Raw genomic sequence first — 24,582 nt, 5'->3', positions numbered from 1 at the left:
ACCATTATTTCCGGCGCTTCCGGAATCGGAGATTGGGCACCAGGATAGCCGGAATCGGTGTACAATATTTAACACACTTTACACACAACTCCGGAACCGGAAGTGGAATAAAACTGAAATTCACGAATTCCGTATGGGACCACGAGACCTTTCATTTGAGTGTAAGTTTGTCAAAATCGGTTCAGCCATCTCCGAGAAAACCCAGTGAAATTATTTGACACATACATATACACACATACATACACACATACATACACACACATACATACATACACACATACATACATACACATATATACAATGGCACGAAAACGGGAGCCAAGGTACAGACGGCGTCCTGCACATTGGTGGAACGAGACACTCGGCACCCTCCGTGCTGCCTGCCTAAGAGCCAGAAGACGCTACCAGAGGGCAAGAATCCTCCCGGATAGAGAGGAGCGGAAGTTGGCGTTCCAGGAGGCCAGAACAGCATTTAAAAAGGAGATAATCGTGAGCAAGTCGAACTGCCACAAGGAGCTATGCAGAGAAGCCGACGCAAACCCCTGGGGTAACGCGTATCGAGCCGTGATGGCGAAGATCAAAGGTCCAGCGACGCCTGCCGGAATGTGCCCAGATAAGCTGAAGATAATCGTGGAGGGTCTCTTATTTATTTATTTATTTATTATTAAATTTATTCATCTGACAATAAAATGGTCTTAATGAATTGGATTAGTCAAGTCATAAAATTGTAGATCGCTGTACTTTCTGCACGAATTTGTGTGATGGTTCATCAAATTCAAAAAGGTGTTCAACGGTGCCAAATGTCCTCAAGCATGATGTTATCGGTTCGTAATACCCGAACGTCGTTCGATGAAATCTCGGCTGAAATAAACTGGAAGAGCGCAGTGATCGTTGTGAAGCACGAAAATCGAGTTGAGACAAAATCTTCGGTGAGTCGATATCCCCGTTGATCAGTTTTGCCACGAAAGTAGTTTGCTGAATTTTCCTGCGTCGTTCCAATGAGTCGAGTCCGATCAGTCGACAGCGATCGTGGTATGGTGGAAGATCAAGCGGGTTCTGCCAGGGAAGGTTTCTTAGAGCAAGACGAACAAATCGTTTCTGAACGCGCTCAATCCGTAAGTTCCATGTAAGTTGATAAGGACTTCAAATTACGCTAGCATTTTCCAGTATTGGACGAACCAAAGAACAATATAACGCCTTCAAACAATACGGATCTTTGAAGTCCCGCCCGATCTTTGCAATAAAACCTAGTTGCCTGGTCGCTTTTGAAATTACAGATGAACGATGCAGATTGAAGGTAAGTTTGGCATCTAACAAAACACCAAGGTCATTAACATGGTCAACTCTCTGGAGCGTTTGTCCATCAATTGCATAGTCGAATCGAATTGGGTTCAGTATTCGGTGAAACGTTATGACCTGGCATTTTGAAATGCTGACAATCAACCAGTTTCTACGACACCAGGCGACAAATGTATCTTGAAGTTTTTGAAGCCGGATGCAGTCGTCAATAGAGCGAACTTCAAGATATAATTTCAAATCATCGGCATATACTAATCTGCAACCAACTCCGAGCACCGAAACAGCATCGTTGAAGAACAGCAAAAACAAAAGTGGACCCATATTGCTGCCTTGAGGAACTCCTGATAAATTTGAGAACGAAGATGATACACAAGAGCCGAGCTTAACTCGCAGGACTCTACCACATAAGCAAGAGCGTAGCCAGTCAGTAAACTTTTGTGTGGCGCCCAGCCGCAACATCTTGCACAAGAGTATTCGGTGGTCAATTCGGTCGAAAGCTGCTTTCAGATCAGTGTATACTGCATCAATTTGTACTTTATTCTCCAAACTCGAAAAACAACTTGAAGTGAAATCTAAGAGATTCGTGCTGACTGAACGACCTGGCATAAATCCATGCTGATCAGTAGAGATGTAATTTTTAGTACGAAAAAGTACCTCAGTGCTCACAATTATTTCGAACAGTTTAGATGCAGCTGATAAATTGGTTATGCCTCGATAATTTCTAACATTTGTACGATCACCGCTCTTGTATACAGGAAACATGAAAGACTGCTTCCAAGTCATCGGAAAAATACCTTGCTCAAATGATTTGTTAAATATAGTGCACAAAGGATCGGCTAAAGCAGAAGCGCAATGACTGTACACCGCTGCAGGTATGCCATCTGGTCCGGCAGAGAACGATCGTTTCAACTTCTTCGCTGCGGCAACAATCATATCGGGAGTAACCAAAAATGTGTCAATGTGCACTAAATTCTCAGGAACATCCACCGCGGCGGTCTCCGCATCGATACCGGAGGCTGTTTTTTCTGCAAACACCGAAGCAAAGAACTTTGCAAACAGATCACATGACTCCAAGGATGACCTGGATTCAACACCATCGAGACAAACTTTTGAAGGAATTGATGAGCATTTACGTTTCGAGTTTACAAAAATCCAGAAATGTTTGGGATTCCGACGAAGTTCAGTTTGAACCCGCATAACGTAGGATTTGTACAACCCCGCGTTTAATTTGCGATAGTTATCACTGGAACTTTTGAACATTCGTTTTATTTCAGAGCTCTTCCAGCGACGATGTTTGCGCTGCCAAGCATTTCGAATTCGTTTCAGTTTACGAAGCAAAGCTGTGCTCCAAGGAGGACTTATTGGCCGTTTTACAAAAGGCAAATTTGAACTTAACCACTGAGTTATTTTGTTACAGAAAAAATATGCCATTTCATTTGCGTTGTCGATATCTTGCAAAGCACTCCAGTTAACGTTTTGCAAGAATTCAAGTAAAGCACAAAAATCAATTTTTCTATAATTTAATGGCCTTGATTTATTCGTGAAGTCCATGTTCCGGAAATTGTTTTCGCAGTCAGCAGCCAACGAGATAACTAAAGGCGGATGATGCGGGTCGACAGGTAGCAGTGGAGTAACTCTCTTTCCGAAGCACGACCCAACGACGTGGCCATCAACACCGTTTGGTGAGGAAGACGAAGGTAGTGCGGAAGCTCGGCAGGTCTCCAATGCTGAGTTAGAAGCAGTGGCGAAAAAACTGAAAGTGAACAAAGCTCCGGGTCCGGACGGGATCCCCAACGTGGCGTTGAAATCGGCGGTCCTGGCCTACCCCGATATGTTCAGGTCGGCGATGCAGAAATGTTTGGAAGAAGGCCACTTCCCAGACATTTGGAAGGTACAGAAACTGGTTTTACTGCCAAAGCCAGGAAAACCGCCGGGGTATCCAGCATCGTATAGACCGATATGCCTGCTGGACACACTTGGGAAGCTGCTGGAGAAGGTCATCCTTAACAGGGTGGAGCCATTTACAGAAGGAGAGAATGGACTGACACAGCTGCAGTTCGGATTTCGGAAGGAAAAGTCAACGGTGGATGCTATCCGGACGATCCTAGAGAGGGCCGAGAAGGCGTCCAAACAGAAGAGGAGAGGAAACCGGTACTGCGCCGTAATCACAATTGACGTCAAGAACGCGTTCAATAGCGCCAGCTGGGAGGCTTTCGCCGTAGTGCTGCATAGAATGCGGGTTCCAGACTACCTGTGTCGGATCTTGAAAAGGTACTTCCAGAACAGAGTCTTGGTGTACGACACTGAAGCTGGACAGAGGAGGATGAATGTGTCGGCGGGAGTTCCACAAGGCTCCATCCTCGGACCACCGCTGTGGAACGCTATGTACAACGGAGTGCCTCGTGGGTTTCGCGGACGATATCGTTTTATCAGTAACAGGCGAGACGCCGCACAGTGGTTCGAATCAATAAAAACGTGGACATAAATCAGTAGCTGCCAAACCGTTTATTTAATGCACATAGTTGCTTTTAAGAAATTATTTACAACCATATACCGCGTAATTTGATTCTATCCCTAATTGTTCATGGCCTACTTTGACAAAAAATATAACCATAACTTTTTTTTCTGAAGAGATAGAAATTTTTTTTCCTACAAAATTTTAGAACTATTGAAAATAATTTACTTTGTCAAATATACCAAAAGTCTAGGTCGCACTGTTTCGGATATACAAAGCGTTTTTATGGCAACCCCCTTAAAATCAGTTTTTTATTCATAACTTGTTTTGAGTTATTTTTTTATGCATACTTTCTTTGGAATAATTGAAGAAAATAGAAAATCCCATATTTTTGTTGAAGGTAGTGCATAGGTTTGATGTTTCCTGGCAAAGTTATACAATATTTTACCTTTTTTTACCTATGATAAAACCCTACACCGAAGCGAAATAAGCAACCTTATGCAGCTGATTTTTACAAAATTTATAGGAAAAGATATGCCCAATACTTTGAAAATCTAAGTGGAACTCGATGGAACTTTTTTTAGGCCTTTTCAAAGTTAGTTTAGTTATTGAATTATGACAACCCCCTTAAGACTAGTTTTCTAATCATAACTTGTTTCAAGTTATTTTTTAATCCTTACTTTGTTTGGAATAGTTGTAGAAAATTAAAATCCCATAATATTGTAGAAGGTAATGCATAGGTTTACTCTTTTCTGGAAAAGTTATACATCGTTTTACCTATTTTTACCTAAGAAACCTTGTACCGAAGTGAAATATGCAACTTAATGCAGCAAACTTTTACAATAGTTATAGGAAAATATATTCCTAATCCAATTTATTTTCCAATGAGAATATCCTGAGTACTATTCGTGTGACTCATTTTCACTATGGCCATGCTGAAACCATGAATGGTTAAGAAACAGAGGGCGTCTGCTATTTCTGTAACTCACTTTTGCAGTGAGCGTAGAGATGGGCAATTCGCTCCTGAGCTATTCCAATGAATCGAATCTTTAAAGTAGATGATAGCTCAAAGTTATTTAAAAAAACGCAGCTCACCAGTTCACCGCACTGGTAAGCAGAGATGCCAGGTTCACAGATTAATTTGTGTTTCACAGATTTTCAACCTTTTTCACAGATTTAAAAAATTGCACAGATTTTCACAGATTTACACAGATTCTGAAATCAATCACAGATTTTTAAAATTGATCACAGTTTAGCATCAAAAATTACAGAGCGGTAGGAAATAGTGAGACCTTTTTTTGCTTACCAAAATGATTCCGATCATCTATTATGGAAACGGGGAAACGTGCACAGATTTTGCACAGACAGGTTTTTGGCTTGATCACAGATTTTTGAAAAAAATGACCTGGCATCCCTGCTGGTAAGGTGGAAACAAGCTACGAGCTGAACGGACCTTCGGCTCTTGAAGAGAGAGTTATCAATGAAAAGAAATGTGTGCATGAGTTCTTGTCAGTTCTTCAAAATGTGCATCTATCCTTCTCTAACAGATTGAATGAGCCATTGTTAATAATAAATCTTACCTCTCACTCAGTAGGCTAAGGTACATTCAGGGATGCCACTTTTGCAGATATTCTCAAATGTGACATAAGTTAGTTCGCATAGCATTGTTCGTTGTGCATCAATGATTTCGATCATGCATATGAAAGAAAAACGGAGTAAGAAAATGTTGGCGGCAGAATCGATTGGCATCATCGAAAACTGGATGAATAGAGTCAAGCTGAAGATAGCCCATCACAAAACGGAGGTGCTATTGGTGAGCAACTGCAAGGTAGTGCAGCGAGTGGAAATCTCCGTCGGAGAACACGCAATAGCATCGAAACGACAACTGAAGCATCTGGGTGTGATGATCGACGATCGGCTAAACTTTAACAGCCACGTCAACTACGTCTGTGAAAAGGCGGCGAAGGCGATCAACGCACTGTCAAGGATTATGCCAAACACCGGTGGTCCAAGAAGCAGCAAGAGGCGGCTGCTGGCGAGTGTGTCATCTTCGATACTGCGGTACGGAGTTCCAGCCTGGGGTGCGGCGCAAAAAACCAAGTGAAATCGGGCGTAGCTAAACAGTGCGTTCCGGCTCATGGCCATGCGAGTAGCGAGCGCATATAGAACGATATCGTCGGAGGCAGTTTGTGTGATTGCAGGGATGATCCCAATCTGCATCACATTGGAGGAGGATATCGAGTGCTACGTGCGGAGGACGACCAGGCAAGTGAGAACGCTAGTGCGAACGGCCTCAATGGCAAAGTGGCAACAGGAATAGGATTCCACGGAGAAAGGTAGATGGACCCATCGGCTCATCCCTAATGTGTCGACCTGGGTGAACCGGAAGTATGGAGAAGTGAACTTCCACCTAACCCAGTTTTTGTCTGGTCATGGCTGCTTCAGGCAGTACCTACATCGGTTTGGCCATGCCGCTTCGCCCTTCTGCCCGGAGTGCGTGAACGTGGAGGAGACACCGGAGCACGTAGTGTTCATTTGCCCCAGATTCGAGGCGATAAGAAGATCGATGCCGGCATTAAATGTAGAAAACGTTGTCGACGAGATGTGCCGCACTGAGGAAACGTGGAACGCGATCAGCAGGGCAGTTACAAAAATGCTGAAGGAGTTACAGAGAAAGTGGAAGAGCGACCAGCAAGCTGGGATCGCTTGAAGAGATTGCGCAATACGATAAGTGCATGAGCACGGATTAGAAGCGACCAAAAGTGCATGAGCACAGCAATAGAAGAGTGCAGGAGCACATTGCCCCCCCTGAAGCAGTCACATCAGTGGTACCAGGGGGATCGAGGCATATAGGTGTAGCAGAGTTTTTCCAATCGGTTTTCTCTGCTGAAGGAGGTTGGGAGGAAACAAAAATACACACATATATACACACACAGACATTGCACAGCTCGATGAGCTTAGTTAAATGGTATATGACGCTTGACCCTCCGAACCATTTGAGTCTATGTTTGTGAAAATCGGTTCAGCCATCTCCGAGAAAATCGAGTGTACATTTTTGTTACATACACACATACATACATACTCTTACACACTCACACACACACATACAGACACACACAGACATTTGCTTCTATTCGACTCAGAATATGACATTCGCCCCTCCGAGCTTTGTTTAAAAGGTCCGTTTTCACAAGTGATTGCATAACTTTTCTATATGAGAAAGGCAAAAATTGTTGTTATAAAATATTGCCGTTATAATATGGTTCGTTTCCTTTTTTCTGCGAAGCTATGGGGGATCGAGGCATATAGGTGTAGCAAAGTTTTTCCAATCGGTTTTCTCTGCTGAGGGAGGTTGGGAGGAAACAAAAATACACACATATATACACACACAGACATTGCACAGCTCGATGAGCTTAGTTAAATGGTATATGACGCTTGACCCTCCGAACCATTTGAGTCTATGTTTGTGAAAATCGGTTCAGCCATCTCCGAGAAAATCGAGTGTACATTTTTGTTACATACACACATACATACATACTCATACACACTCACACACACACATACAGACACACACAGACACTTGCTTCTATTCGACTCAGAATATGACATTCGCCCCTCCGAGCTTTATTTAAAAGGTCCGTTTTCACAAGTGATTGCATAACTTTTCTATATGCGAAAGGCAAAAATTGTTGTTATAAAATATTGCCGTTATAATATGGTTCGTTTCCTTTTTTCTGCGAAGCTATGGGGGATCGAGGCATATAGGTGTAGCAGAGTTTTTCCAATCGGTTTTCTCTGCTGAGGGAGGTTGGGAGGAAACAAAAATACACACATATATACACACACAGACATTGCACAGCTCGATGAGCTTAGTTAAATGGTATATGACGCTTGACCCTCCGAACCATTTGAGTCTATGTTTGTGAAAATCGGTTCAGCCATCTCCGAGAAAATCGAGTGTACATTTTTGTTACATACACACATACATACATACTCATACACACTCACACACACACACATACAGACACACACAGACATTTGCTTCTATTCGACTCAGAATATGACATTCGCCCCTCCGAGCTTTGTTTAAAAGGTCCGTTTTCACAAGTGATTGCATAACTTTTCTATATGAGAAAGGCAAAAATTGTTGTTATAAAATATTGCCGTTATAATATGGTTCGTTTCCTTTTTTCTGCGAAGCTATGGGGATTAACAAACTCAAAAATTCTTTCAACAGAAGTAAAAGCTTGTGTGCACGCAGTTATAGGTTCGTTACTTCCAAATATAGTCCTGTGAAATCCGTTTTGAAGTAGAATCGTATATCGCAATGCTTGGTACTCGAATAAAATATAGAGATGTTCAAACTCAGAAAAAATTTATGAGCTACACTTTTCTAATATTTTCTAAGGAAATTTTGTTCCGAAAGTTAAATTATGAGTCAAAATGGCCGAAGATGCATCTTTTTTGGGAATAATGGAGTCATTTACGAAGGAACCGCTCATATATTTCTCAGATATGGTTGGCTCGACTTTCCAAAAGATTCAATTGAAATATAGTATATTGTTGGAAAAAAATGAAACTCACATTTAACGTAAATTCAAGCATAACGTAATTTCTTGGGTGATGACAATAACCTGACATCTATTAACATGTGAAAATAAATTGTAAGTGTGTATAGTTCCACCGAATGACATAGATTTTTTTTTTCGAAATGACCCTCCGATACCAGAATAACAGGGTGATAGGCATCAAAAATTTCTATCATATGAATGACGACGCAAGGATATGTCATATAAGTTATATTTAACTTCGTTTTATGACAAAATTGATCAAACAAATTTATCGCTGTAGGTTTCCGAATTGTTTGGTGGTATGGAAGTTTGTGGTGTTACAGTACTTGTATCTAAAGAGGGCAAGGAGTTCATCATTAGCGCATCTGATTCTACTTTTCAACTTATGGGAGACTCACAAGAAGAGGATCGACGACAAATTGCTGATCTTGTCGTAGGTCGCATGCAGGTAGGCACATTAAAAAATATTTAATATATAAAAACAAATGACAAAAACCGAAATAATTTAAATTTTTTAGTATGATAACAAACTGACTTTTCCTTCGTCTGAAGTAATGTTAAAGATTTGTGCAACATTTTTTATTTTTATTTTCCTCATTTGATACCAACAGAATGTTTGTCGTCCATCACTTTTAACAAAGACCACTTCACGCACATCTATCTCATCACGCGGTGGCAGCCCAAGTGAAGAAACTTCCCCCATACCAATAGGTACGAGACCAGCAACTGTTGGTGGTGGGCCTCCTCCGATACCAGAACGAACAACACCAGGTGTAGGATCGATAGGCCGTCATGGAAGTTTCAGTAGTCAATACAGTGAACCACCAGATCAACAAACAGAGAAAGTATCGACGTTGAATAATATAGGACGCCGGGACTCACAAGGTATGCATATTTTTTTACTCTCGGTTTTAATCTTGTAGTTTTTCTATTCGAATTGTATTTCATTAATTGATTTTATTACCTTATTTCTGTATAAAATGTTCAAAACGACGATTGTGACAATGAGAGATTCTCTTTGTTTACTTTCTCTTTCGATTGGACAAGCGTGGGAATTTTAAAATGAAAATTCCGGTTCTTTTTTTGATCATAAGGTATATTAGATATGTTTAGCAGATGTCATAACAAACAAACAAAAATTGAGATTCTTTCACGTCATATGTTCATTATCTGCACATGTGTGTCTTAACGCTCACATACGGGTATATCTGCTATTACTAAATAATCCAGAGTGGCACCGAGATTCAATAAATTGTAAATGGGGTGGTAGATTCAAAAATCAAATGCAATGAAAATCCATAGGATCATCCTACCTCCGTAAATATGACAATTAAAGGGTTGAAGTTTTGAGAAGGTTGTCTCAAGTCCAAGCTCTTTCAAATATGGTATTGTCGCTGCAGTTGAGGTCTGGAAAACGCAACCAGCGATAATCGTTTTTATCACATTCAGTGCATCACCGCACTAATAAGGCGCGGTACTTGCGACATCATATATCCCACGTCGCACGTGATTGTCGCTGGAAGTATTTTGCAGCTTTCAACTGCAACGAAAATATAACGGTATACATTCCCTTTGGGTCAGAGTTCAGAATTTGACAGATCCACAATTTTATTACCAAACGCTTTGTAATCAATTCAATTATCGAACTAATGAACGAACGAGAAGCTATTGGAAACTCGATAAATATTTACAAAATCTTGAAAACAAATTTCAAATAAGTAAATTTTTTGTTACCGTTCAGCATATTTTAATTTGGAGTGGTTAATATTTTTTTTCATTAATTCATTATTTAATTTTTCATATTTAGTTCATCCAAGTACATAGCAAAACGTTCCAGTACTATGCTTCTGGAAATCCATTGCACTTTATCGTGAAGAAGGAGCTCGGAAAATTCAGTAGTAATTTCTTTTAAGAATTCTACGAAATGTGCGATAAGCTTCATTATATCGACCGGAAATGATGACATTGACAACGCGGTTCGGTGAGAAGTGAGTGCACGTGGTTGAGAGATAGAAGTGGCGTTTAATACTCTTTAATCGATTTTGATCGATTTTAAGTACTTTTTTGTAAAATAAACATTATTTGTGTATAGAACTAAAGAGCCGCAGCATCATATCCAAAGAGCCCTGGGCTATCCTGATTCCCGGCTTCCTGTTCCTGAAATAGTGGTCATATACTCAAAAATGGAACTCACTCACTTTTCGTAGAGATCGCTTGACCGATATTCACAAATTTAGGTTCAAATGAAAGGCCAAAACTCCTAAACTTTGCGCGGATGCAAGTGTTAAAAAATTTCATTTTTGACATTTTTAAAATTATAAATATTTAAAATCATGTTAAAAGATGGTCATTCGAACCGACTTCATTTACACCGGTTGCAGAAGTACCTGCAATAGCGAAACTGTTTCATTTTGTTGGTTGTTGGTTGTACTAATTGATGCGTCATAGAATCTGTTGCAGGCAACTTCTGCACAACAGTTTCTGAAACAGTCAAATGTGTTTGTACAGTCCTCAACCGTTTGTGTGTCGACTATGATCACACTGTTATCACATTGTTACAGATAATCTGCACACTTTGACTTCATACAGATGGACAGTCAAGCCGATTTTGACCGATTACACTATATTAGAGTCAAACTGCACAAATTTGTGCAGATAAACTGGCTAATGTAATCGTAGCTTTAGTTATTCAGGTAGCCTTGAAAAAGATTGAAGCCTTGAATCAATGAAACTCTTGGTAGCTAGAAAAATGTCCAAGGAACCAAGAGCTATTCACGTGCGGTGCGAACGACTGTACAACACCGACTGATTTACTATTATTTTGATTCATAGTTTTTCATATGATTTTGCTCACGATATATACCAGCAATCCCACCGTGTATTTCCCATACCAGTAGTGTACTAAACAGCGCATACGAGGCATAAGGAAAATGGCGAAAATTTAGCAAATTCGTTTTGAGTCATTGAAATTTCTTCTAAAATTTCATAGTTTTGAGTGTCAAAATCAGATTTTTTAAAGAAATCAATTATCATCATACAATTTTTGAATTCAAATTAAAGAAAAATATTTCTTCCCGATTTTCCTTATAAATTTTGATCCTACTGACAACACAGAAAGTCGTCATCTTAGGTTTAAAAATATCTTAAAAAATTTATTTCTTGGCATCAATTATTTAAACCCGTACCATAAATATTAATAATAATATAATAATTTGCAATAACTTCAATAAAGTCGCCAGTTTGGGTTCAATAGTGACTTAAACCATCAAAATACGCATACGTAGAGATTTGAAACAGCATAGATAACAACAATCATTCACATCCACTCATCAAGCTGGTTGACGTGCTCTGATCGACACGTTCAAACATCAATCAATTCAATCCAATTTATTATAAGTAAGGGAAGGTGTTCGGTTGCCGGCACCCCACCGTATCTTTTGACAGAAAGCAGATAGCGTCATTGCGACAAATGTCATGTGTGTGTAATATCAGCACGATCTGTTTGTGCCGAATTGCGAAGCAATCAGTCGCTTGTACTTTTTGCTGCGTTCAAAATTAATTTTAATTGCGTGAAAATCAACACAAAAGTTTTTTCTTACTTTTTGCCTTTCTCTATAGAAAGGTATTAGAATTGCTGGAAAAACCGACTTTCGAACGGAGCCTCGGAGACCCATAGTGTTATATACCATTCGACTCAGTTCGTCGAGATCGGAAAATGTCTGTGTGTGTGTATGTATGTGTGTGTATGTGTGTATGTGTGTGCACTTTTCGAAGATATTTGAACGCGCTCAATTTTCTCAGAGATGGCTGAACCGATTTGAACAAACTTGGGCTCGTTTGAAAGCTACTGTCAGGACATTGATCAAGTTCGAAGATCAAATGGCTGTGACTTTTGGTTCCGGAGATATGATTGTATAAGTGACGTAACCGACAAAAAGCGTTGTATTTGAACGCGCTCAATTTTCTCAGAGATGGCTGAACCGATTTTAACAAACTTGGGTTCGTTTGAAAGCTACTATAGGATCATTGATCAAGTTTGAAGATCAAATGGCTGTAACTTTTGGTTCCGGAGATATGAATGTATAAGTGACGTAACCGACCAAAAGCGTTGTATTTGAACGCGCTCAATTTTCTCAGAGATGGCTGATCCGATTTTAACAAACTTGGACTCGTTTGAAAGCTACTGTCGTGCCATTGATCAAGTTCGAAGATCAAATGGTTGTGACTTTTGGTTCCAGATATATGATTGTGTAAGTGACGTAACCGACAAAACACGTTGATTTTTACCGCTCTTATATATAAGGGTGCCAAAATTTTGGGATCAACTCTATTTTCGTAAAGTTCTAGTGCTCAAAAGTTTAAGCACCTCGAAAAAAGCCTTCATGCAAAATTTGACCTAAATCGGACATGCTTACGGGGTGCTGCCCGGTGGTAAAGGTTTGACAATTTTCGATCTTGAAAAAGCACCATAGGGGGGAGTACATGAAATTTCCAAAATCGAAAATTTTTGTTGATGCCAAAACTCTTAAAACTGCATAAAACATCGAAATTTAGTGTCATCTCAAAAAAATTTTTTTTTGAAAAAATCAACTTTCTGGGACTTCATATTTTTTCTAAGTCCCAAAAAGTCGATTTTTTCAAAAAAAAATTTTTTTCGAGATGACACTAAATCTCGACGTTTCATGCAATTCCAAGCCTTTTGGCATCAAAAATTTTTTTTCGATTTCGAAAATTTCATGTACTCCCCCCTATGGTGATTTTTCAACATATATGAAAATTTCACTAAGTGGACTAAGAAGGCTTTTTTTATTTTAGATTAGCATCACTGTTCTCATACAAATAGGCAACGCAAATGCCAAGCACTAGTTTGGAAAAATGATGCTGACTGTGTGACATAAAACACTGAAGCATGCTTTTGTGAACTACTCAAATCAATCTGAATCAATCGGCGTCTAAAATTATTTAATAAATGTATGAAACATATTTTCATGAGACTGTTATGAAAGAAGAGAAAGGCATTATCACACCACTAGGTGGATTAAGAAGGGTTTTTTATAGTACCATCAATTGAAGAGCATCAATCGGAAATGTGAAAGAATTGAATACTAATGAGGTGAAATCGATCTATTTCGTGATTTAATTTTTGAAACCAAAGACATTTTTTTGTGGCAAACGAAGCAGAAACTACTATATGAAATTCTAGGTAAAGACCATCGATCGAAACCGTCGGCCGTGCCCGAAAAATCAAGTAATGACATCACTTTGATCCGCTGTGATTGGGTAATGAAAAAATAGGACAATTCAAACCAATTTTTCAATGATGTACTATTGAGATACTGATATCACGTTACCATACAAGTTTAAGTTGAAAAACCGACTAGCGTCATAAACCATTCGACTCAGTTCATCGAGCTGAGCAATGTCTCTGTGTGTGTATGTGTCAAATAATCTCACTAGGTTTTCTCGGAGATGGCTGAATCGATTTAGACAAACTTAGATTCAAATGAAAGGTCTCACGGTCCCATACGAAATTCCTGAATTTCATCCGGATCCGACTTCCGGTACCGGAGTTATAGGGTAAAGTGTTTTCAATATTGTACACCGTCACTTGAGGGGCGGGTAGGGTCTAACAGTTTTGAAAAATCATTTATTACTTATAGTAAAATATTTAAAGAATATTCTGTGAAATGTTCAAGCCTATTGGAACGAAACTCTGGAAGTTATGGACCTTTATCTATGGCTATCTCATTCTACGAAGAAGCGAGAGCTCGGCGCACAGGCCCACGATTTCTACTTCGATTCACTTCAAAACTTGCTAAAACAGTCTTGAAATGTTTCGTTTTAATAAATTATAAAAGAAAAAATATGTTTTTTTTTTGAAAATGTTAGACTCTACGGGCTCCCTGGAGTAATTAATAGTTTCCATTGATTAAAAGACAAAAAACTTTAAACGCATTTTTCTCGAAAGCAGGTTTTGAAGTCCGTGTCCATCGTCATTCAAAAACCACTGCACCAATTTTTTTTCAAATTTTGCACACTCTTGCTACATATAAAAAACTAGACCTCAACGTTTTCCTTTACGTTGTTTGTTACTTTGAGGAGGTTTCACAGCTACAACATGACGGATTTTTTCGTGAAAAATCGTAGTTTTCACTTTGAACACCCACCAAAAATTAAAAAAATATTTAAAAAATCAAACTGAGACGTTGAGGTCTAGAAAATCTTCTTCTCTAACTATACTGCGTTCATTTGTTCACTTCTGATTAGTCTCCGCTGAGATACAGTGGATACCGCAAATTATGATTTTTAAGAAGCGTTTTCAAAAATACCTCTTCAACGACTTAGTTCCCAATATTTTTCCATGGAAAAATTACAAAATGTTGTTCGAATGATGTTTTTTATCATGCAAAACATTTGAATTTATTTTGTTGAACAATAGCTTGGAATAAATTCGCAAAAATGATGATTTTTCTCATCGTTTATAACCTCCGACTTCCGGTTCCGGAGTTAAAGGGAAAAAGTGTGTTCAATATTGTACATCGTCACTTAAAGCGGCAAAACAAAACACGTAAAAAAATTTCTAAACCGATTCCGGCTATCCTAGTTCCCGGTCTCCGGTTCCGGAAGTACCGGTCATATATTCTAAAATGGATCTCACTCACTTTTCTCATGGATTGTGTGACCGATTTCCACAAACTTAGATTCAAATGAAAGGTCTCACGGTCCCATACGGAATTCCTGAATTTCATCCATCTTCCGGTTCAGTGGTTATAGGGTAAAGTGTGTTGAATATTGTACACAGTCACTTAAACTGGCGGAACAAAACCGTAAAAAGTGTTGTAAACTAGGCTCAAAACCCTTTTCCCAATCTTAGGCTAAAATTAAAGGTCTTATGGTCCTACCAAACATTACTGCTTATTTTCGGATACATCAAACATTTAAATCGTTATTTAGAGTGCGATGGTAAAATTGTATAAAATCTTCAAAATTTGAAAAAAAAAATGGTAGAGTTTGTACGTTATGTTAGTTGGTGGCCGTACGAACCGACTTCGATTATACCGGTTCTCGGGTTCCGGTGCCGGAAGTGCATATAATAGTGATCCCACTTCGTTTTCTTAAGAATAACCTATGCGAGCAAAGTTTTGTTTCATTCTGTAAGTTATACTAGATCATGCACAAGCAATCCCTTGTTTTTTTTTCAAAAATCGAAAAGAAAAATTTTGAATAGAATATCACAATATTTTACATGAGAAAGGCATCATTACACCACTAGGTGGATTAAAACAGGTTTTTGCACCTATCATTTAATTCATTGAAATTGTAAACATGTCGCTTTTTAAAAAACGGGATGACGTGACGGATTTACTTACCGTTTATTGACTTACAAATAAATAAATTGGTGTTTTAGAAGAGCCATGCATGGCAATAACAAAGGTTCGCAGTTCCATCTTGCCATTTACAATTTTCCCATTGAAGCGGAATTTTCACTTTCACTTCCAGAATAAACAAAGAAAGCTCAGTGCGAAATGCTTTGAAAAGGTTTTCCAGAGCGACAAGCATCCATTTTAAGAATTTTGTTAGAATTTTGCTCTGCGTCGCTAAAATTTTATTCTAAAAGTATATCGTATATGTTGTTAGCTTGACTCGGTTTTATGAGAGGAGAGTCTTTCTTATTATGTAATTAATACAGACATGTGTGCTCTGTATAAACCGGTTACGTGTAACCAAACCCCCTAGATTACGAAAAAGGCTTTTTGCTTTTCTTATATGCACTAGTAATAATGAATATTTTCTGTGTACACATCGAGTTGCCCGAAAAATATTTTGATCCCCAAAACCCTTCGATTAAAAGGTTGTTCGTTTTCACATGGGATATCAGTTTAAAGCTTGAATCAAAGGAAAATTTGAAATAAAAAAAATAAACAGAGGCGATTGGGACCTATTCAAAAACGGAAATTTTTATTCCGCAAACCGGGAAAACCCGGGAAATTGAAATCTGGTTAATCTAACTTCTCAGTGGTTTTTGTTGACGGTTTGGTTTAAAAATATTATGGGAGAACGAAAATCGTGTTTTATACTCAACATCTAAACACGTAAACAAAAATCGGCCCAACAAACAGAACAAATAGTTATATCACGCAGAAATTCGACTAAACATGATTGAACTGTAAGGAGGTTACCTACCTACTCTTTGTCATCGGGCTCGAAACATAATGCCAATATAAACAATATAAATACGCAAATTTATCTGGTAGTTAATCTGTTGCATTTTCCATTACAGCCTCCCAATCCAGTTCGGTTTCTGGAGTTTCATCTGCTTCGGCCGCCCGTTCCAATAAAGGTCATATCGGTCAAGTATCAGTACCAGATGAAACCGAGGATACAATGAAGAATTTGCGTAAAACTTTTGCCGGGATATTTGGTGATATGTAGGATTTAGCCAAAAAGAAGAAACCAGTGCGCGAAAACAACATTACTACTAGTAGTACCACTAATAGCATACTGAATACTCGTGAGAGCTCAATTGACAGTGTTGTTACTCGTCCTATGACAAACGGAAAGGCGGAGAAAGAACAATCGCTTTGCAATGGCACTGTTGGTCAAATACAGAGTGCTACTAGCAATACAAAAGGTAATACACAGAACAATAGAACAGATAGTGTTTCTTCTTTAAATTCAAACTATACCATAAATGTCAATGGATCCAATACCAAATATACTGGAAGTTCGTCGATTTTACCAGAAGTGAAAAAGCCTACATATGACCCAACAATTAACGAGCGAATCAATCCATTTGATAAAGAGAGAATATCAGCAAACAAGGCAGTGGCAAACAATTCATTACCCTCCGACGACAATATAACTCGCACAATCACCACTGGATTTAACAGTTCAGCGATATTATCTTCGTCATCCTACCAACCGCCTGTAAATTCTTCTTCTAATTCTACTTCGAGCATAACTTCTAGCGATAAGAGTGATGATAATAAGATAGATCGTTACAACACACAGCAAGGTATTAGGGATCAATTACAAAATGATCGCTTAGCAATGCAGACAAAAACTGTCACGATCACTACGCCTACGTCAACTACTTCATCATTCTCGAGTGAAACTAAAAAGCAAGAGTTCAGTCGCACAAAACGATCCTCCTCAGATGCCGAGCTAATATTTGGTGATAAAGGGCCGGATTTTTATAAAACCCGCTTTAGCAAGCCTAGTATGTCTAGAGAACTGAAGACAAGCAATGATTCCCTGGCGGATGCCGAAGTCATTTTTGGAACTAGTGCTGTCAGTGGTCCATCATCAGTCACATCAATCGGGAATGAACCTTCTGCTATTGGATCATTAAATCGATACTCTTTACAAGAAAGCAAAGACAGTTCTAGTTTTAACAGTAGTGTCTCAGATTCAGACTACATATTTGGAAAGACAGAAGATAGCAGGGCGTTCTCTAAAAGCTTATCGATGTCATCTGATAAAACGGATAAATCTATAACGGATAGATTTCGAATGACGCCAATACTAAAGGAGCCAACCAAAAGCGCATCACCGATGAACACATCTGTTATTGGTAATTGGGGTAGATTTGATGATGATGACGGTTACGATCTAAAGTAGAAATATTCACGTTCAATAAAAAAGAGTTATTAAATTACTACAACTAAACATTAACACAAAACTATTACTAATGTATTCAATAATCAACTTATAGCACATAATCATACATACTAATTTGATAATAGTCAGTATTATTACAAGATATTCACTGTTCAACATATGATTAAAACTCGCCTCCAATGGTATCTGATTTTATAGATGTACGTGCACACATGACTAAAATAAGAAATTATGAGTGAAATTCGAGTTATATCCATTTTAATCGATTGGTTAATGAAATCCTGAACACTAAAATTTCTGTATGAACAATATAGACCCAATTAAAATAAATTTCACGTTTAGTAGTGCTTCTGTCAAAACGATGATTCATAAACAGATGTTTAAAATGAGACTATACAATCTCATTTTAAACATCTGTTTATGAATCATCGTTTTGACAGAAGTGAACAATTAGATATTCAATTCAAAGTGAAAGTAATATACTGAAACTATCAAGAGGCAATTAATGAATGATTGTCAATCAAAACAAACAGAATTTTGTTTTACACGACATTGACATAACCTAACAAGATCTAAGTGAGCATCATTTGACGGTTATCAGTGGTTTTACATGTTTTTTTTTTCATATCATTCCACTCTGCTCCATGTTATTGCAATATAATTCCATTGCATTCCGAAGCATTTCAAGGTAAAACTAGGACAGGACCAGACAACTGTGTATCTACTTCGAAAGCCGATTTTGAGCCAGCTCATAATCCGTTGAGAATGATAGGAGTAGGTACTATACATTGAATATAAAGTTACCACTGGGTTAGAATTACAGACAGTAGTATAATGTTATAATATAATGTACAGTTTGGATAATTAAATGCATTCAGCATAGTGCAAATAATTACAGAATGATATCAAGATTATGAATGAATCAACTAAAATGTGTAATACGGGTTTGAGGGCTATAAATATGAAATACGATAAGGACCAAATTTGTTGATAATTCTTTATTGCTTCGAAGCAAAATCTTATTTAACTTTAACATGAATTTAAATTTTCAAATTTTTCAGACAAACAGAACAAGTAAATAACCAGTTCTTCCTACGATTCCAGCATAAACTGTTGAAATTTGTTCCAAATCAACAAAAAGGCCTACCTTGAAGTCAAATGAAACATTCATAAAGCTTAGCGAAAAATCAATGACATTTATAATGCCACTGTTAATCGGGTTGATCGAGCACCCCGAAACAAGCAGAATTCATTACTCAGTACGTCTTCGAGACAATGTGAGCAAGCATCGTTTGTGAAGGTAGTATTGTTTTCTTCAAACAAGTGAACCACAAGAAGTCAAAATCACAAATATATGTGATATGATTAATTTTGAGAATGAAAATATCTTTAAAATGTTTTTAACATTAAATATGCCTCCACTACACGGGACCGGATGTCAATAATAATATTTACCTTCAACGTGTATGACAACATCGTTTCAGTATTTCAATAGCATACCATTCAAAAGTTGATGTTAATCGACCTGTGTTTTCACGAACCAATCACTGCATGCCACAACGATGTCATCCTTTTGATTTCTTCCGCATGGCCGACGGTTTCGATCGTTGCTTACCACCTCGCATTTCAAGCAGTAGTGCTCCGTTCTGCACAGAATAAATCTTCGCCCAAAACCGGAATCTATAAATATATGCTATGACACAATTTGCATTTTACTCAGTGGCTGTCTGCGAACGAAATCGGTAGCTTGTCTATTCGTTCGCTGGATAGTCGCAAATAGACTGTGTTTGGTGTATGGATACTATCTCCTATCTGCTGTACACCGTGTTCGCTTGTGTATATTAAATACCAATGAGCTATCGATTTTGATACTCCAGTCGCTCGATGGTGAATTTGCAACTATCATCGACCCAATTGGTGACCTGTTGATGTCACATTTAACTTAATTCGAAAACACTACCTTAATAGTGTTCGCTCCTAAATGGATTCATGAGTCGATGGGGTTATGGACACTGGAATCTCCATTTACGAACGAAGCAGTGTTCGTAAATGGATTCAGTTCAAAGTTGATATGAAGATAATCATAGAAGACTGTGATTCCAGGCAGGTACATAACGGCGGAATTAAACTGTTAGATGAACTCCGCCTTTGGATACCAGCTCCCGGCATTACGTATTTATTGGATGGCTGTTCCGTTTTTCAACCCGTTTATCCGGTGAAGTCGCGCAAAACACCTCTACCAGAACAAAAACCGAAGAGCGGGTAAATTTGATGATTTGGATTTCAATCTTTTATTGAGATCTCAATAACCGACGGGAACTGTTTTTCACGAGAAAAATTTGATGGGAGTGAAAAAGTTTCACTTCAGACGCGTACGTCTACTGCCTACTTTTCGATTCGGTTATGACAAAATTGATCTAATTTGACAAGAATCAATAATTTTTAAACACTTTCGATACTTTATGTACAACTTAGCTACGATTGTAAGGGTATTGGATGTAGTAAGTACCTCTAAAAAGGGGATGTAATGTTCGTAGTGGCATAACTCCGAAACTACTGAACGGATTGCTATCAAACTAGGTAAAGCTACTTCTTGCTCTTCAGAGATGGTCATAAAGACATTTTTAGAAGGGGTGAGCGTGTAGTAAGTGTTCTTAACAGGGTGGTCATGAGAAAATTTATCTAATATAACGAGAATCGATACTTTTTGAAGATCATACATAATTTTTCGAAACTTAAATCGGTCTTAAGTGTATTTGTAAGATGTGGACATAATGAGTGCCTCTAAAAAAGGCTTAACGTGAAGTTGATAGAATTTTCCACAAAACGATCATGGTACCGACAATGGATTTTTATCCGTGTGCATTAGCGAAGTAAAATATTCGATATATTAAGCTGTACTACTGCCCATGATTCTGACAACTCTTTTTATGCCACCCAGTATTATCTTGATTTTAGTATAAAGTACTTACTTATATCATACTTATGCTTCGAACGAAAAATTGGAAAAAATCGAATTGTAAACAGTAGTCAGCTGATTTATTCTCGCATTGCGTGAAGGACACTACTGCCCTCTGTGTGTAAAAAAATCACACCATTCCACTTCACCGATCGCGAGTAATCGTGACCACGCTCTTATGTAACAGATTGTATATTCATAAATATTCCATGTATGCGTTAACAGATGTCATTATTTCTTCTTTTCTTAACGGCGTCGTTTCACTTGAAATGACACGATTATTGGTAAAGTTTTTAATTTTTGTTAATAGTTCAAATGGTTTTACTTTTACTAAACTACCAATGATAACCTCATTGAGTCACAAAAATGAATAACGTCTAATACATTGAAAGACAAAATATCAATCACGTTGATATAAGGATTTTCAGCGATTTGAAGCGTTCCAAAAGTTACACGCGCAAACCGGATCGAGTATATTATTTTACCAACAGTCATTTCAATAGTAGAGTCACCACGTTATATGTCGGACAGCTCGATTACCATTCCTAGAATTTTGATAAAATCGGATACAATCGCTTTGGCTCTCAAAAGCAATATCACAGAAAAATTGTTTGGCATATGTGCGTTACTGCTGTTATAGCTACGAGGTAATTCGAAGAGAAAATGCACCAAATTCCATCCTTCCATCCTTGACTTTCGAAAAATTGAAGAATCCAATCAGCGTGCTTATCACGAGATGGCGAGATGGTGATGCTTTTGATATATACCACATATTTTGTTTTACAAAAAAAAAAGATGTTTAAACGATTGTGGATGGTAAAACGTTACGAATATTAGTAAAAAATGATTTATTACGAACTGTCACCAATCGTATCTCTAAATTCATTCACAAAAACTAATAAATTCCCAGATTGTAAAAAGCACCCAATATCATTGTTCGAGTTTGATATTTCATTTTACGATTTCTGCATAAATATCATTCTAACATACCGCAGAAAGTCACTGGATCATAAATCATTAGGTTTTTTACCAAATTTTCACATGTTTGGTATTCGATTCATTAGAAAATATATATGAAAACCTTTTTTAATCAACCTAGTGTAATGATACCTTGCTCATATTGCTTATATTTTCAAAAACATCACTAGAAGATTCTGTCAAAATTAAGTTAATATAGCTTTAAAAGTGGCAACCCTGAAACTAAATACAGGAGCTGTATTTAAACCTGAATTCTGCACCCAGGCTTTCGACTGATTTCTGGGAAAAAAAATCTTTGATTTTCCAGGTCAACTCCGAATAATTCCAGGTATCTAATTTATAGTACATTATTCATTACTCTGGTAATTTACTTTTCGAATGATATGTGACACTCAGCTGTCCGAAATTCTCAGAAATGCATCATGCACACGAGTTCGAAAATTTCGGTAAACGCAAAATGTCTGTCTGTTTCAAAATATCGAAAATTATGCTTGTTTTATAATTTGCTTGACTGTTTAGATATTGGTAAAGTTTCGGGATAAAATTCTTAGTGCGTGGTTATTTTTAGCAGTTCGACCGTTATTTTCAGATCTGAACAAAAACGTATCAATGATTGAGAATTTTTTCTTAACACGTGAATCGTTAGGATAAGCCCGTTACTCACCGTGTGTCGTAAAAACAGCCATTGTGTTTAATTTATTTGATGGTCATGATTCAGACTGAAGCCTTTCAATAGTTCCCATGGAACTACAAAAAATCTAGTCCGGTGAGTTGTAGCCAAAACGTTCAATCTTGCCTAAGATTCAGCAGCTCGTGGAATGTCCGTAGAATATGCTTCCAAGACGTATAAATGTTTTATTTTTAATTGTATAACTTTAAAGGGTGTCGGTTTTACCTTAAATGGGTGGAATGATTTTACCTGCACTAGTTGAATTATGAACGAGTATTTTCGGAGTACGTTGGTTGATATATTATGTTGGTACATACGTTGCTAAAATGTACCTATATTAAGTTATTGAATGAATGAAATTGTATTTCCTGATCTCTGATATTTAAAAAAATCCTGTTGCAATTTTATTGAAATGCTGTAACAGAAAACTAGAGAAACCATGTTGACGGTTCAATGAAATATCAATAGAATCGTTGCATTACCCAATGGTTCTGAACCCAGGGGTAGAACTTAAGCGATACACCTTTTATTTAAAGCCTATTTGCGAAAATGACAATAAATTTCTAATTTTACTTTAATTTTGATTGTGAAAGAAGTTAACGTGAAGTTAATTCAAAGCCAATGTGATACACGTAATTTAAAAAGTGAAAGCTTTTAACGTAATTGATATTCCACGGCATTCCACGCAAAATCAGCCACCCAAATTTTTTTTTTCATCTAACTATATTTTTTTGGTAAAGAACTCGAAAATATTCGACACGTATTTTTTATTTCAATATGGTACGTGGAATTTTTGAGATATGATTTTTTGAAATTTCGCTTTTTCAAAAAAGGGCCTTTTTTCAACAGCCTACACTGTAAAATTGAATAAAGATACAAAATTTCGTCCAAGACATGAAATATGCGTCTTTTCCTTAGCTTTCAAATAAGTGATTCCATAAAACAACCTTTAAAGTTAATATAATGAAAAAAGTTAAAAATTAATAAACAAATAAGAAAATTTCAAACTTGGGCTTAATTTTTTTGTTGAATTTTGCTTATTTTGATCCCTTCATCCCTTCATTTTCACCTATGAATCGTTGATAAACGTCTTTAAGATTTCCAAAAATTAATCTTTTTTGAATTATGCATTTTTTACCATCAATTTTTACCACAAGAATCTCTACTTTCGTAACAAAATATCTTGATGTGTTCATCGTATGCGCTATCTTTCGAATACTCAAGTTTTTTGGCAAAACAGTTAAAATTTTCATTCTTTCCGATTTAGTTGCATGGGTCGACAAGTTGAAGGCACATTAGGCCGACCCGACCGATCCGAGCTCTCCAGCGTTGACTTTTTCTCTGCTTCGGCTATGATTGAGCTGGGCAAATACACAACTGCATGTGCAGCTCAACCATAGCCGAAGCAGAAAAAAAGACAACGCCGGAGAGCTCGGGTCGGTCGGATCGGCATAATCCGGATAGCCTTTTAAGCCCGTATCCGAGCGAATTGCGCTGCGGTACGCTCCACGCGTGCGGGTCGTAATTGGAAAATTCACTGCTCCGAAAGTATTGATCTTTCCACTCTGAAACTTTGCCAAGATTGAGTTAAACCCCTAAGGCTTCTTTTTTCAACAAAAAAAAATAAAGGAATTAGGTCCAAGTTTGAATTTTTTTATTTGTTTATTAATTTTTGACTTTTTTATTGTTTTAACTTTAAATGTTGTTTTATGGAATCGCTTATTTGAAAGCTAAGGAAAAGACGCACATTTCATATCTTGAACGAATTTTTGTATGATATCTTTATTAGATTTTACAGTACAGGCTATAGAAAAAAGGCTCTTTTTTGAAAAAGCGAAATTTCAAAAAATCAAATATTGAAAATTCAACGACCCATGTTGAAATAAAAAAATACGTGTCGAATATTTTCGAGTTCCTTACCGAAAAAAAAGATAGAATAAAAAAAAATTGGGTGGCTGATTTTGCGTGGAATGTCCCATATGTACCCGCAGAAACATGTTGGTAGTTTAAAAAACAAAACAATTGGTCC

General features: G+C 37.6%; 1 protein-coding gene across 2 annotated transcripts in view; it reads left to right on the top strand.

The window, feature by feature from the left end:
• Nucleotides 1–23,602, top strand: part of LOC131440613 (synapsin) — a 139,701-nt gene extending 116,099 nt beyond the window's left edge. For both annotated transcript variants that reach the window (XM_058612049.1, XM_058612050.1), the window contains 3 exons: nucleotides 8,606–8,773; nucleotides 8,937–9,210; nucleotides 16,607–23,602. In XM_058612049.1, coding sequence (XP_058468032.1) covers nucleotides 8,606–8,773; nucleotides 8,937–9,210; nucleotides 16,607–16,758 — 594 coding nt within the window. In that variant the 3' untranslated portion in view covers nucleotides 16,759–23,602. The remainder of the gene's footprint in view (nucleotides 1–8,605; nucleotides 8,774–8,936; nucleotides 9,211–16,606) is intronic.
• The last annotated feature ends 980 nt before the right edge of the window (nucleotides 23,603–24,582 follow it).

Source organism: Malaya genurostris, chromosome 1, assembly GCF_030247185.1.
Source record: "Malaya genurostris strain Urasoe2022 chromosome 1, Malgen_1.1, whole genome shotgun sequence".
NCBI classification, from domain to species: Eukaryota; Metazoa; Arthropoda; class Insecta; order Diptera; family Culicidae; genus Malaya; species Malaya genurostris.
This window is presented reverse-complemented; position numbering and strand designations above follow the sequence as displayed.